This window comes from Macrotis lagotis, chromosome 5, assembly GCF_037893015.1.
Source record: "Macrotis lagotis isolate mMagLag1 chromosome 5, bilby.v1.9.chrom.fasta, whole genome shotgun sequence".
Taxonomy (NCBI): Eukaryota; Metazoa; Chordata; class Mammalia; order Peramelemorphia; family Peramelidae; genus Macrotis; species Macrotis lagotis.
In genome coordinates, this window is record NC_133662.1 from 110,266,613 (window position 1) to 110,278,941 (window position 12,329).

The 12,329-nt window shown below is 36.2% G+C and overlaps 1 protein-coding gene across 2 annotated transcripts in view; it reads left to right on the forward strand.

Annotated features, from left to right (window-relative positions):
• Window positions 1-12,329, forward strand: part of LOC141487779 (uncharacterized) — a 201,212-nt gene that overhangs the window by 34,846 nt on the left and 154,037 nt on the right. For both annotated transcript variants that reach the window (XM_074187305.1, XM_074187306.1), the window contains 2 exons: window positions 95-196; window positions 760-921. In XM_074187305.1, the coding sequence (XP_074043406.1) occupies window positions 95-196; window positions 760-921 (264 nt within the window). The remainder of the gene's footprint in view (window positions 1-94; window positions 197-759; window positions 922-12,329) is intronic.

The following is a 12,329-nucleotide window of genomic DNA, read 5'->3' on the forward strand; positions in this document are numbered from 1 at the left end:
GAATAATATGTGAGAATTGTTGTTACTTGATGATGATGATGATGATGGTAGTGGTGGTGGTGATGATGATGATGATGATAAAACTGTCACACAGATTAAGCCAAAATGTGATCCTTGGCAACAGAAGCTTTTAACCAAACTAAAAGAACGAAACAGAATTGATGCATTGATGCAACTTCATACAAAGTTTTTGAAGGTAAGGTTTGTTCATTTTTAAATACTCTCAATGTATCTTGCTGGCATCACGTTCAAAGGATCTTAACTTTATTATTTAAATGTGAGTATGATGACTCATATGAGGGACGTTTCTAACCAGTCTTGCAAGAGATAATTGTGGTCTGGTAGGATGAGGGTCAGAAGATTTGAATTCTTTCTCAGTTCCTCTGACTTTGAACAAATCATTCAATATTTCTAGACTTTGCAATAGCATAGGAGTTAAAGGGTAAAGGAACATCAAGATCATCTAATCCAACCCCCTCTCTCACAAATAAGGAAATTGTGAAATTAAATGAGTTTCTCTAGGTTAGATGGAGGAGAGGAATTATGATTGAACATAAGTTTTCTTATTCCAGAGTCAGTCCTTTTTTCCTTATACTATATTGCCTTGTATTTTCCTTAGCTGCAAAATGAGGGTCTTAGGTTAGATCTGAAGGGAATAAATCATTAAAATAGCTTGAAGTAACACCACATCTCAGTATAGGGAAAAAAAAAATGTGGTGCTTCTCCTAATCATTTGTCCTTTTCTGTGTTCCCTTTCAGGTTTCCAACCCACTGCGGGTGATGGAGGCTCTGCAGGCTCGTGCATCAGCAGCCCTGGAGCCAGCTTTAGCACTTCATTCCTTTGTGAATCCCCGGGGTTTAGACCAGGGAGCCTATGATCAAATCTGGGAGGAAATTTATAGCAACATCAACTTGCACCAGGTATTTCAGATAGAAGTAATGGGTACACCTCATAAGCAAGCACCTGGGGTTGCATATATAAGAAATATGCCATGGTAGCATTTTGCTTTAAAAACTTTTTGAGTGGTCCTTCCTAGCAGAGCTAGGCTCATGATCAACATTTTCCAAAACAAGAACTATTTATGGTTCAGCATCAACTCTATTGGATGTCAGTGTATACAAAGAGACTTTTGCCCTCAAGGAGATTCAACTCTGTTTGGGAACAAAGTACCTATGTTTTAAAAGACAACAATAATTAAAGGGAACACAGATTATACGCCAGTAAAAAGGAGTGCGTGAAACAAAAGAAAAATAAATTGTGATCAGAGGGAAGTGCCATCTTGGAATTAGGGCAATTCTGAGTAGCAGCAGTCAGATAGTGGGTGGTGCTATGGTCCATGGGACGCTGAAGAGTTAGACATGACTGAATGGATGAGCAAAAGCAATAATGTTGGTAGGTAGTTGACTTTGAGAAGAGAAGTAAGGTGTAGCAGATGAAGCTCTGAGTCAAGAAGATCTATATTCAAATCCTGCTTCAAACATTTCTTTGCTAAGTTCTGGGTATCATCTGTAAAACTAAAGGTGTGGAGTTTGAAGCCTTGAAAGATTCCTTTCAGCTCTAGCTCTTATTAAACTGGAAATACTGGAATGAAGCTGGAATCATTGTAATAGGTAAGGACAACTGAAGAGAGAATTGAAGCCTTTCTATACAGATGACTCCAAATATTATAGTCATCCTTATTCTCTCTTCAACTCTAGCCTTGCATTGCCACTACTGTCTAATTATCTCCACCTAGATACCGTGCGGGGACCTCAAATTCATCCCCTTCTTCCTAAAATTGCCCCAACTCCATTATTTCTCTACCATCCTTCCAGTCACTTAGATTTGAAATAGGACTGTCATCTTCAACTCTTTTTCACTTCTGTTGATTCTGACTTTACAGTACTTCTCACGTCTTGTCCTTCCTTTCCATTCACACAATCACAATGCTAGTTTAGACTTTTATTAAATTTTATTTCATCTTCATAAATGGTTCCCCAATCCTTAATCACTCTCCTTTCTAGTTCATTCTTCACATAACTGCCAAAAATAAAACTATTAAAGGACGTCTGGCCATGTCACACCCCTGTTCAACAACCTTCATTAGTTGCCTTAGTTCTCTTTCACAGTCTCCATGTTCCACTCTATAAACAGATGCTGATTGCTCTCTGATCCTCTCCCATCTCCATATATTCACATAAACACCTCTTGTCCCTTCTTATGTCTCTTGTTGGCATCCTTCTCTTCTTCAATCAACAACCATTTAATCATCAGTTTCTATTTGCAAGTAACTATGCTAGACCCTATACAAATATAAAAATGAAATAGAACCTGCCTTCAGGGAGATTACATTCTACTGAGGCAGATAGCATATGTTCATGTATAGCATATGTGTATATATATATATATATATATATATATATATGTATACATATATATTACTTAAAAGTTTATTTATTTTTTATTAAACATTTTATTTGAGTTTTACAATTTTTCCCTCAATCTTACTTCCCTCCCCCACTCCCCCACGGAAAGCAATCTGTCAATCTTTACTTTGTTTACATGTTGTACATTGATCCAAATTGAGTGTGATGAAAGAGAAATCATATCCTTAAGGAAGAAACAAAAAGTATAAGAGATAACAAGATCAGACAATAAGATATCTGGTTTTTTCCCTAAATTAAAGGGAATAGTCCTTGAACTTTGTTCAAACTCCACAGCTCTTTATCTGGATACAGATGGCACTCTCTATTGCAGACAGCCCCAAAATGTCCCTGATTGTTGCACTGATGGAATGAGCAAGTCCATCAAGGTTGAAAATCACCCCCATGTTGCTGTTAGCGGGTACAGTGTTTTTCTGGTTCTGCTCATCTCACTCAGCATCAGTTCATGCAAATAACCTCCAGGCTTCCCTGAATTCCCATCCCTCCTGGTTTCTAATAGAACAATAGTGTTCCATGACATACATATACCACAGTTTGCTAAGCCATTCCCCAATTGAAGGACATTTACTTGATTTCCAATTCTTTGCCACCACAAACAGGGCTGCTATATATATTTGTATAAGTGATGTTTTTACCCTTTTTCATCATCTCTTCAGGGTATAGACCCAGTAGTGGTATTGTTGGGTCAAAGGGTATGCTCATTTTTGTTGCCCTTTGGGTGTAGTTCCAAATTTCTCTCCAGAAAGGTTGGATGAGTTCACAGCTTCACCAACAATGTAATAGTGTCCCAGATTTCCCACAACCCTTCCAACAATGATCATTATCCTTTCTGGTCATATTGGCCAGTCTGAGAGGTGTGAGGTGGTACCTCAGAGAAGCTTTAATTTGCATTTCTCTAACAATTAATGATTTAGAGCAATTTTCCATGTGGCTGTGGATTGCTTTGATCTCCTCATCTGTAAATTGCCTTTGCATATCCTTTGACCATTTGTCAATTGGGGAATGGCTTTTTGTTTTAAAAATATGACTCAGTTCTATGTATATTTTAGAAATGAGTCCTTTGTCAGAATCATTAGTTGTAAAGATTGTTTCCCAATTTACTACATTTCTTTTGATCTTGGTTACAGTGGTTTTATCTGTGAAAAAGCCTTTTAATTTAAGATAATCGAAATCATCTAGTTTGTTTTTGGTGATATTCTCCATCTCTTCCTTAGTCATAAACTGCTCCCCTTTCCATAGATCTGACAGGTAAAGTAGTCCTTGATCTTCTAATTTGCTTATAGTATTGTTTTTTTATGTCTACATCCTGTAACCATTTGGATCTTATCTTGGTAAAGGGTGTGAAGTGTTGATCTAATCTAAGTTTCTTTCATACTAACTTCCAATTTTCCCAGCAGTTTTTATCAAAGAGAAAGTTTTTATCCCAATAGCTGAACTCTTTGGGTTTATTAAACAGCAGACTACTATAATCATTTCCTGCTATTATACCTAGTCTATTCCACTGGTCCACCACTCTATTTCTTAGCCAATATCAGACAGTTTTGATGATTGATGCTTTATAATATAATTTTAGATCGGTAGAGCCAAACCCCTTTTTGTATTTTTTTCATTAAATTCCTGGAAATTCTTTTTTTATTTCTCCATATGAATTCACTTACAACTTTTTCTAACTCATTAAAGTAATTTTTTGGAATTTTGGCATAAACAGGTAGTTTAGTTTTGGTGGAACTGTCATTTTTATTATATTAGCTCTACCTATCCATGAGCAGCTGATATTTGCCCAGTTATTTAAATCTGATTTAATTTGTGTGAAAAGTGTTTTATAATTGTTTTCAAAAAGTTTCTGAGTCTGTCTTGGCAAATAGACTCCCAGGTATTTTATATTGTCTGAGGTTACTTTGAATGGGATTTCTCTTTCTAGCTCTTCCTGCTGTATCTTGCCAGACATATATAGAAAAGTTGAGGATTTATGAGGGTTTATTTTATAACCTGCAACTTAGCTAAAATTGCTAATTGTTTCCAGTAGTTTTTTGGATGATTTCCTGGAATTCTCTAGGTAGACCATCATGTCATCTGCAAAGAATGAGAGTTTTGTCTCTTCCTTCCCAAATCTAATTCCTTCAATTTCTTTTTCTTCTCTAATTGTTGAAGCTAACATTTCTAATACAATATTGAATAGTAGTGGTGATAATGGGCACCCTTGTTTCACCCCTGATCTTATTGGGAATGCCTCTAGCCTCTCCCCATTGAATATAATGCTTGTTGATGGTTTAAAAGTTTATTTTTTATTGGATATGTGGTTTATAGGAGTACAGAATACCAGTGAAAAATCTCCTTCAGTAACACAGAACCATCTCTCTACAACCTATGTTCTAAAAGGAAGGAAGGAAATAAACATTTATTAAATGCCCACTATGTAATAGGCACTGTGCTAAGTGCTTTACAAATATCTCATTGATGCTATTATTATCCTCAATTTACAATTGAGGAAACTTAATCAAACAGAGGTGAAGAGACTTGTCCAGAGTCACACAGTTAGTATCTGAGGCCAGATGTGGACTTAGTTCATCCTAACGCTGGGTCCAGGACTTTATCCACTGTGCTACATGGCTGCCTCTCTATGTATCAGAGTGAAGCCTTAGTGTTTATATGTGTATAGTGTATATATAAATATATGTATATATACATAAATGTGTGTATATATGTATATGTGTGTGCATTTACAAGTACTCTTACTTTTACACATAGTGGGGGAGAGAGAGAGAGAGAGAGAGAAAATAAACATTGCAGAGGGACAAGGACCTGAGCTCAGAATGAAATAGGAGAAAGAGAATACTTCCTTAGGAGAAGCTTGAGCTTAGGAAAAAAAAATAATGCTCATATTATCTACTCACATGCCTCTGCATAAAAATATGGGGGAAAGAATCTGGACCTGTGATTTCACTGATAAAAGGAACTCTGGACAAGGAAACTCCCTTCCACTTTCTCTGTAGCTTATTGACTAGATATCTGCCTGAGAATATCAAGAGATTAAGGGATTTGCCCTGGGTCACACAGTCAGTATGCATGTATGAGATGAAGGATTCACACCCAGGCTTTTCTTTTTTTTTGTTTTTTTTAAGACAAGCTCTCTCTACACAAAGGTTTGGCATCATCTGTACAAAATGTACATGAGTAACTAAATAAAAGCATTTCTAAGATAGATCAGGGTTCTTAACCTATGAGAGAGAGAGAGAGAGAGAGTATTCCTATGCAATTAGATAATATAGGTAATAATCTCTTCTCAGAATAATGGTTTTAAATGCAATAAATAAAATATATAGGATTACAAAGAAAACTAATATTGAATATAGTTATCAAAATATTTTTTAAAAACACATGTTCAGAGACTCCACATTAAGAACTCTTGAACTAGAACTAGAAAATAAATGTTTGTTGAATTTGATTGAAAGCAGGAAATGATTGGAATAGGGAGATCACCCAGGTGGAAGTAAGAAATATGGGCAGTAGTAAGTGAGCTAAGACAGGGTTCCTTCTTTCACCAGGTCTCCACTGGTCATACCACTGGGGGGGTGGGGGGGTGGAAATAAGTTAGCCATAATTTTTTCTTTATCTCTACTACCACTTTCCAGCATTTGCAGAGGTAATAGAGCTTTGCTTGTAGCAAAAGGAAATTTAGAGAACTTTGGCAAAGGTGTGGGTTGTATTAAATGTCCAAACTTTGAAAAAATAAGAAAACCACTTCCTTTGGCCTTCACTGAATCACAAATGTTATTCCTGGAACTGGCCAAGGAGAAAACCCAACTCTGAATACTGGACACAAAATGTATTTTATAGTCAGAAGGCTTATGGAATCTTAGCAGCCCCCCAGGCTCTCAGGATTCTATAGGGGTAAATCAGCATCTTCTCTTCTTGGAAGTTCCTCAAGCTTCGAAAGAAGAAAGAATGTCTGGTCCTAAAACTGGGATCCCATGATCTAAGGCAAGGGAATGAGTAGGGGCAGCTGTATAACTTCCAAATCATTTTACTTTTTACCTAAACAACAACATCTACCTTCCTATTTATGCTGTTTCATAGGAACTTGAGTGTGTCAGTGCAGGGAATCATTATGTCAGACAGTGAGTGGAACCCTCTCCACATTGCCTGTCTTCTAGAACAGAGATCAAGGTCAATTGGCTGTAAGGAGCCCCAGGGCTGCAAACCCAACAGCTGTGTGCTTTGTTGTAGGTTTGAAAAGTCCAAAGTGCATTCTAACAACACACACACACACACACACACACACACACACACACACACACACTGTCATTATCCCCATTTTACTGCTGAGGAAACTGAGGCAAGGAAAGTTGAAGTCACTTGCCCAGGGTCTTGGAGCTAGTAAGTAAGTGTATGAGAAGTATCTTGAACTCAAGACTCCAAGCCCAACACTATCCACTGGATCACCTAACTTCAATTAGCCAAGAAATACTGATTCAACACCTACTGGGAGCAGCTAGCTGAACCTGTATTTGCATTTGAGCAACTGTGCTCCTTTTTTCTTTGGTGAATGGAACCAACTAAATAAATTTTTAGGGTTCCTTCTGATCCTTGGGTTCTCATCTGTTTAGTTAAATTAAGCAAGGAAAGCAACTATACTGACTTAAATTAGCATGCTAAAAAAAATCAGGGGCTGGGTGAATATTCTAATAAAAGACCTTATTTTGATACTTGATTGGAATGTAAATTCCTGAGGTTAGAGACTTTTGTTTTTCTCTATAACACTCACACAAATTCTTGAAGTAAAGAATGATATCATTTTTGTCTAGTTTGGCACATAATGAACTGATTTATAAAATGCTTGTTGATTGTTTCATCTGCATATATTTTGCCACCACTACAAATCATCTGGTGTGGTTTTTTTGCCATGTTCCATGAAGAATTCCTCCAATGAGCTGGAGGCCCACTTCTATATCTGTTATGCCTTGCTTCAAGTCCTCAGTACTGTTTGTTCTATTAATGCTTGCATGCATTGGTAATATACTGAAGTTGCCTTATACACTGACTGACCTTGTCTTAATGGGACATCTGAATTTGTCATTCTTCTAAGATTATTGTGTTCCTTGATTCCTAGCCAAATGACAGCATAGGAGAATACTGATATTAAAGAGATAGCCTTTTGTGGCAATAAGAATTTGAGACTATTAAAAGAAATACCTTCAACATGGTTCAGGCCAATCTCCTTTACTTAGTTGTGTATTAAGATAAAATCACATTATAATCTCTTTAGGGCCAACCCTTTTAAGTGGGTTCCCACTCCCAGCCCTTTGGTACTATAAACCTCTAAGTAACTAGTAAAGTAAAGTCATTTCTGACTTAATTATATATAGAGCCTCTAAGTACTCCAAGTACTGGGACACCCTGAAGGTCTCTCTTAAAAACTTTACAATTGATTATAAGGTATGAGAGACACTGGCACAGGATCCCCCAGCAAAGGATACCCTTATCAGAGAAAGTGCTGAGTTCTATGAGCAAGGCAGAGGACAAAGGAAAAGGGAGACACATATATTTAAACACCTCAACTTTTCACCCGAGCTATTTGTGGTGGAGCATTCTGAGCTCATATTGGTCTCTTCAGCTGCAGTCCAATGCCCTGTAATTTGTCTCAAACATAGTGATGTCATTTTGGTCTACTTCAATAGAAGAACAAGAACTAACCATACTCACATCATTTAAGTACAATCTCTTCACCTATATGCAACTCTTTGAGTAATCCTAAGAAAAGTACAATTCTCAAGAACTACAAATGTTATCTTTCCTAGTAGAGTTGTATACAATTCAATATTCTTGATTAACATTTGTTTGGGTTTTCTCCCCCCATCTGTGTAACTTTTTATGCATCTCTTGAGTCTTGAATTTGAAGATCGAATTCTCTGTTCAGTTCTGGTTTTTTATCAGGAAATCTGAGAAGTCCTCAATTTCATTGAATGTCCATCTTTTCCCCTGACAGAATATGCTGGATTTTGTAGGGTAGTAAATTACTGGATGTAATACAAGGTCTTTTGCCCTCTGAAATACCATATTCCAGACCCTCCAATCCTTCAGTGTTGAAAATGATAAGTCCTATGTAATTCTGATTGTGCTTCTTTTGTATTTAAATTGCTTCTTTTTTGTTGCTTGCAGTACTTTTTCTTGAATTTGGATATGATTGTCCTTGGAGTTATTCTAGGATCTCTTTCTAGAGGAGTTCTGTGTACTCTTTCAATGGTTATTTTGTCTTCTTGATCTTGCAGATTTGGACAGTTTTCCCTGATAATTTCCTGAAAGATATTTTCCAGGCTCTTTTTTTAAACTAGGTTTTCTGGTAGAACAATAATTCATAACTTACCTCTCCTGAATCTTATTTTCCAAGTCATTTGTTTTTCCTTAAAGGTACTTTACTTTTTCTTCAATTCTTTCAACCTTTTGACTTTGTTTGATGGAATCTTGGTATCTCATAGATTCATTGATTTCTATTTGTCCAATTCTGATTTTTAGGATTTTATTTTCTTCAGTTAGCTTTTGTGTTTCCTTATCCAGTTGGTCAATTTTACTTTTTTGCTGAGTTGCATACCCTTTCCAGATAGTTGATATGAGTTTTAGTTGAGTTGCCATTCTTTTTCTAGTTGGTCAATTTTATTTTTTGAAGAGTTACATTTTTTTCCAGTTAGTTAATTTTACTTTTAAAGGAGTTGGTTTCTTTCATCAACTTTTCATAATTTTCTTTCATGACTCTCATGTCTTTTTTCTATTTTTTTCTTCCTCTCTTCTTTGCTTTTTAAATTATTCTATGAGGTTTTGAATTTGAGTCCAATTTATAGACTCCTTTGAGACTTCTCATGTAGGTAATTTCTTCTTTTGAGATGACATTTTCATCATCTCTATCTGCATAGTAGCTTTCTATGGTTAGTACTCTTCTAATTTTTTTTTCTCATTTCAATTGTTTGAGCTCTGCTTCTAGAGTATAAGGAGTATAGACCCAAGCTTTTTGTGCTGGGACTGGGGTCTAATACCTGGCTTATCACTGGCCAAGTTGTTGCCTATGCAGAGATTTGTTTCCTCCTTTATGTTCAGGCCCTGCCTATGCAGTGGTTTGTTCCCAAATCAGTTTTGTTTTTTGCCCCAGTGTTACTAGGGTTCAGATTTTATCTGGGGTTGGGACCTTCCCTATTGATTTGCTATCTAACTGCTGAGAACTATGCTGTTGTCTAGCTGCCGGGAACTGGGCTGTGCTGTGGCTAAAAACTTCCAGTTGGTTTTCCTGCTCTCCCACCTAGCTGGGCTTTACTTTACTTCCCCCCATTCCCCTCAAAAGAGACAGACCTTCACTGAAGATCCTCTATGATATCTACAATTAAAAACTTGTTTTGATCTTTTCTTTTATTTTTGGTAAGGATCTGTAACTTTAATGTTTGTATAGAGGCTTTATTTAACATTATGTAAGGAAAAGCTCCAGGAGCATGCTAGCTTCACACTGCCAGCTTGGCTCCTACCCAAAAGTTTCTCTACTTAGTTATGGACCCAGACTATCACCTTCTATATGGTCTAAGATTCATGAATTATGTGTCACAGTCCGGACAACATTGATTTTTCCTCCATTTTGGGTTTTTGGGGTATAGGGGATTACACCAATCTTTATGATTAAAATTAGTCTAAGAATAATTTTTAAAACTTCATCTTATTACTAAATATACATTCTCATCTCATGCAACATTTTGTGAATGAAAATATTCTTTGCCTACTATGATTGCATTGTTAAACTTCCATATTTAAAAAAAGGAGTGAATACTTGCTTGGGCATTGCATCCTTGGTTTTTTTGTCCAAAGTAGCTGTTTTGCTAAGGTGATCTGAACTAATGGTCCCTTAAAGGTAATCAGTCCTGGAATGCCCAATTTAACATGCATCAATTTAACATGCTAGAAGAATATTGTCTCTAAATAAAGTATGTGATTGGAATCTCAGCTCTCTGCTCATCTTTCCTTCATTCTTTAAGGAATAATTAGATGGTGCTGTAGATAAAACACTGGGCTAGCAATCAGGAGAATTCAGATTCAAATTTGATCTCAGACACCTACTAACTATGTGACCCTGTACCAGTCAGTTGATCTAGTGTTTTCTCAGTTTCCTCATCTGGAAAATGGAATAATAGATATAACTTACTTCCCAGGACTGTTATGAAAATAAGATGATAATGCTAAGTATAAAAACTTAGCAAGTACCTGGCACTGTAAGCATTAAATAAATGATTTATTGTGCAGTCATTTCATCCATTTCCAGCTCTTCATGATCTCATTTGGGATTTTCTTGGCAGAAATGCTGAACTGGTTTGCCATTTTTTTCTCCAGCTTATTTTACAGAGGAGGAAACTGAGGCAAACAGGTCAAATGATTGCCCAGAGGCCCATAGCTTTTAAGTGCCTGAGGCCAGATTTGAATTCACAAAGGTGAATTTTCCTGACTTCAAGTCCAGCACACTATGGTATCTAGTGATGATGATGATGATGATGATGATGATGATGGTGATGGTAGTGTTACAGACTGTGTGATTGGCCCTAGGAAAATATATATGTGCATATAGAGATAGATAAATTGTTATAATCATTTTAGATTATAGTCAACACATCTTTTCTATATTATATCTTGTTCTAAGTCATTCTAAGTGTTCTAAATTTCCTTATCTATAAAACATTTGTTCAGATATTTGATTTTTTTTTCTGTGCAATTTTTTTCTGTGAGCTATGGTCCACCCTCTTTCTCCTGAGTTTGTGTCTCTCTCTCTCCTTTCTTCTATCATATCCAGTAAATGATGCCTCTCCCTCACTTTTGGATAGATTAGCTATCCAGAAGGGCTTCCATGTTTTCCAGTCATTTCATGAAAATATCTTATAGCATAACCTGAGTTCACCATTATATTTCTACCTCCAAGTAGTTCTCTATAATTTTAGGACCCAGTGAAATGACTACTGTCTGATGGGAGAAAGATCCTGACCAGTAACTTTCATTCTAAGACCACATCAGCTGTCCCTGAGACAAAAACCCAAGGAAATCACAAGCCACTAAACTGATGATATATTTTGCTGATTTCTTCCCCTCTTACCTACCCACTCTATATTTTCTTTTTCCTTAATCATAAAAAAGAAAATACCTGTTGTATTTCCTTTACAGTTTATTATGATGATCAAATGAAATCCTCATAAATATTTGTAAACTTAAAAGTGCTATCAAAATGTCAGCTGGGTGGCATAGAAAATAGAGTATGGAATGTGATCAGGAAGTCTAAGTTCAAATCCTGCCTCAGAAACTATTATGTGCTCCCTTTTTGTCCTTGAGGAATCTAAGGCAAAGATTAAGTAGTTTCCCAAGGCTACATAGCTGGATTTGAATTCAAATCTTCCTGATTCCAGGCCAGACATGTGATCTAGCTTCCTTGAAGATAAGGCTTGCACGTGTGAAGGATCTAGTAGGCCCCAAGTTCAATATGAATCAGCAGATATTTTGATAGAACTCTAAAGTTTACAAATATTTATAAGGATCTGATTTGATCATCATAATAACTTGTAAAGGAAATACAACACTTTTTATGATTAATGAAACAGGCTCATTAGGCAGTGGAAAAATTAGATAATTCTTCCCTTAGTTTTCATTAAGAGGAGCAAGATTCATAATATACTTTCCTGGCCAGATCACCCTTGGAGTAACATATCCAATTCTAGATGCTATATTTTACATGCCTGGAAGAAAATGACCAGGATGGTGAGTGAACTCAAAATTACCTCATATAAAAATAATGTTGAAAAAACTATAGATATTTAATTTTCTGTTAGAGAAGATTTATAAGGGACATGATGGCAACCTTTAATATTTGAAGGCTTTCATATCTGATTTGAATT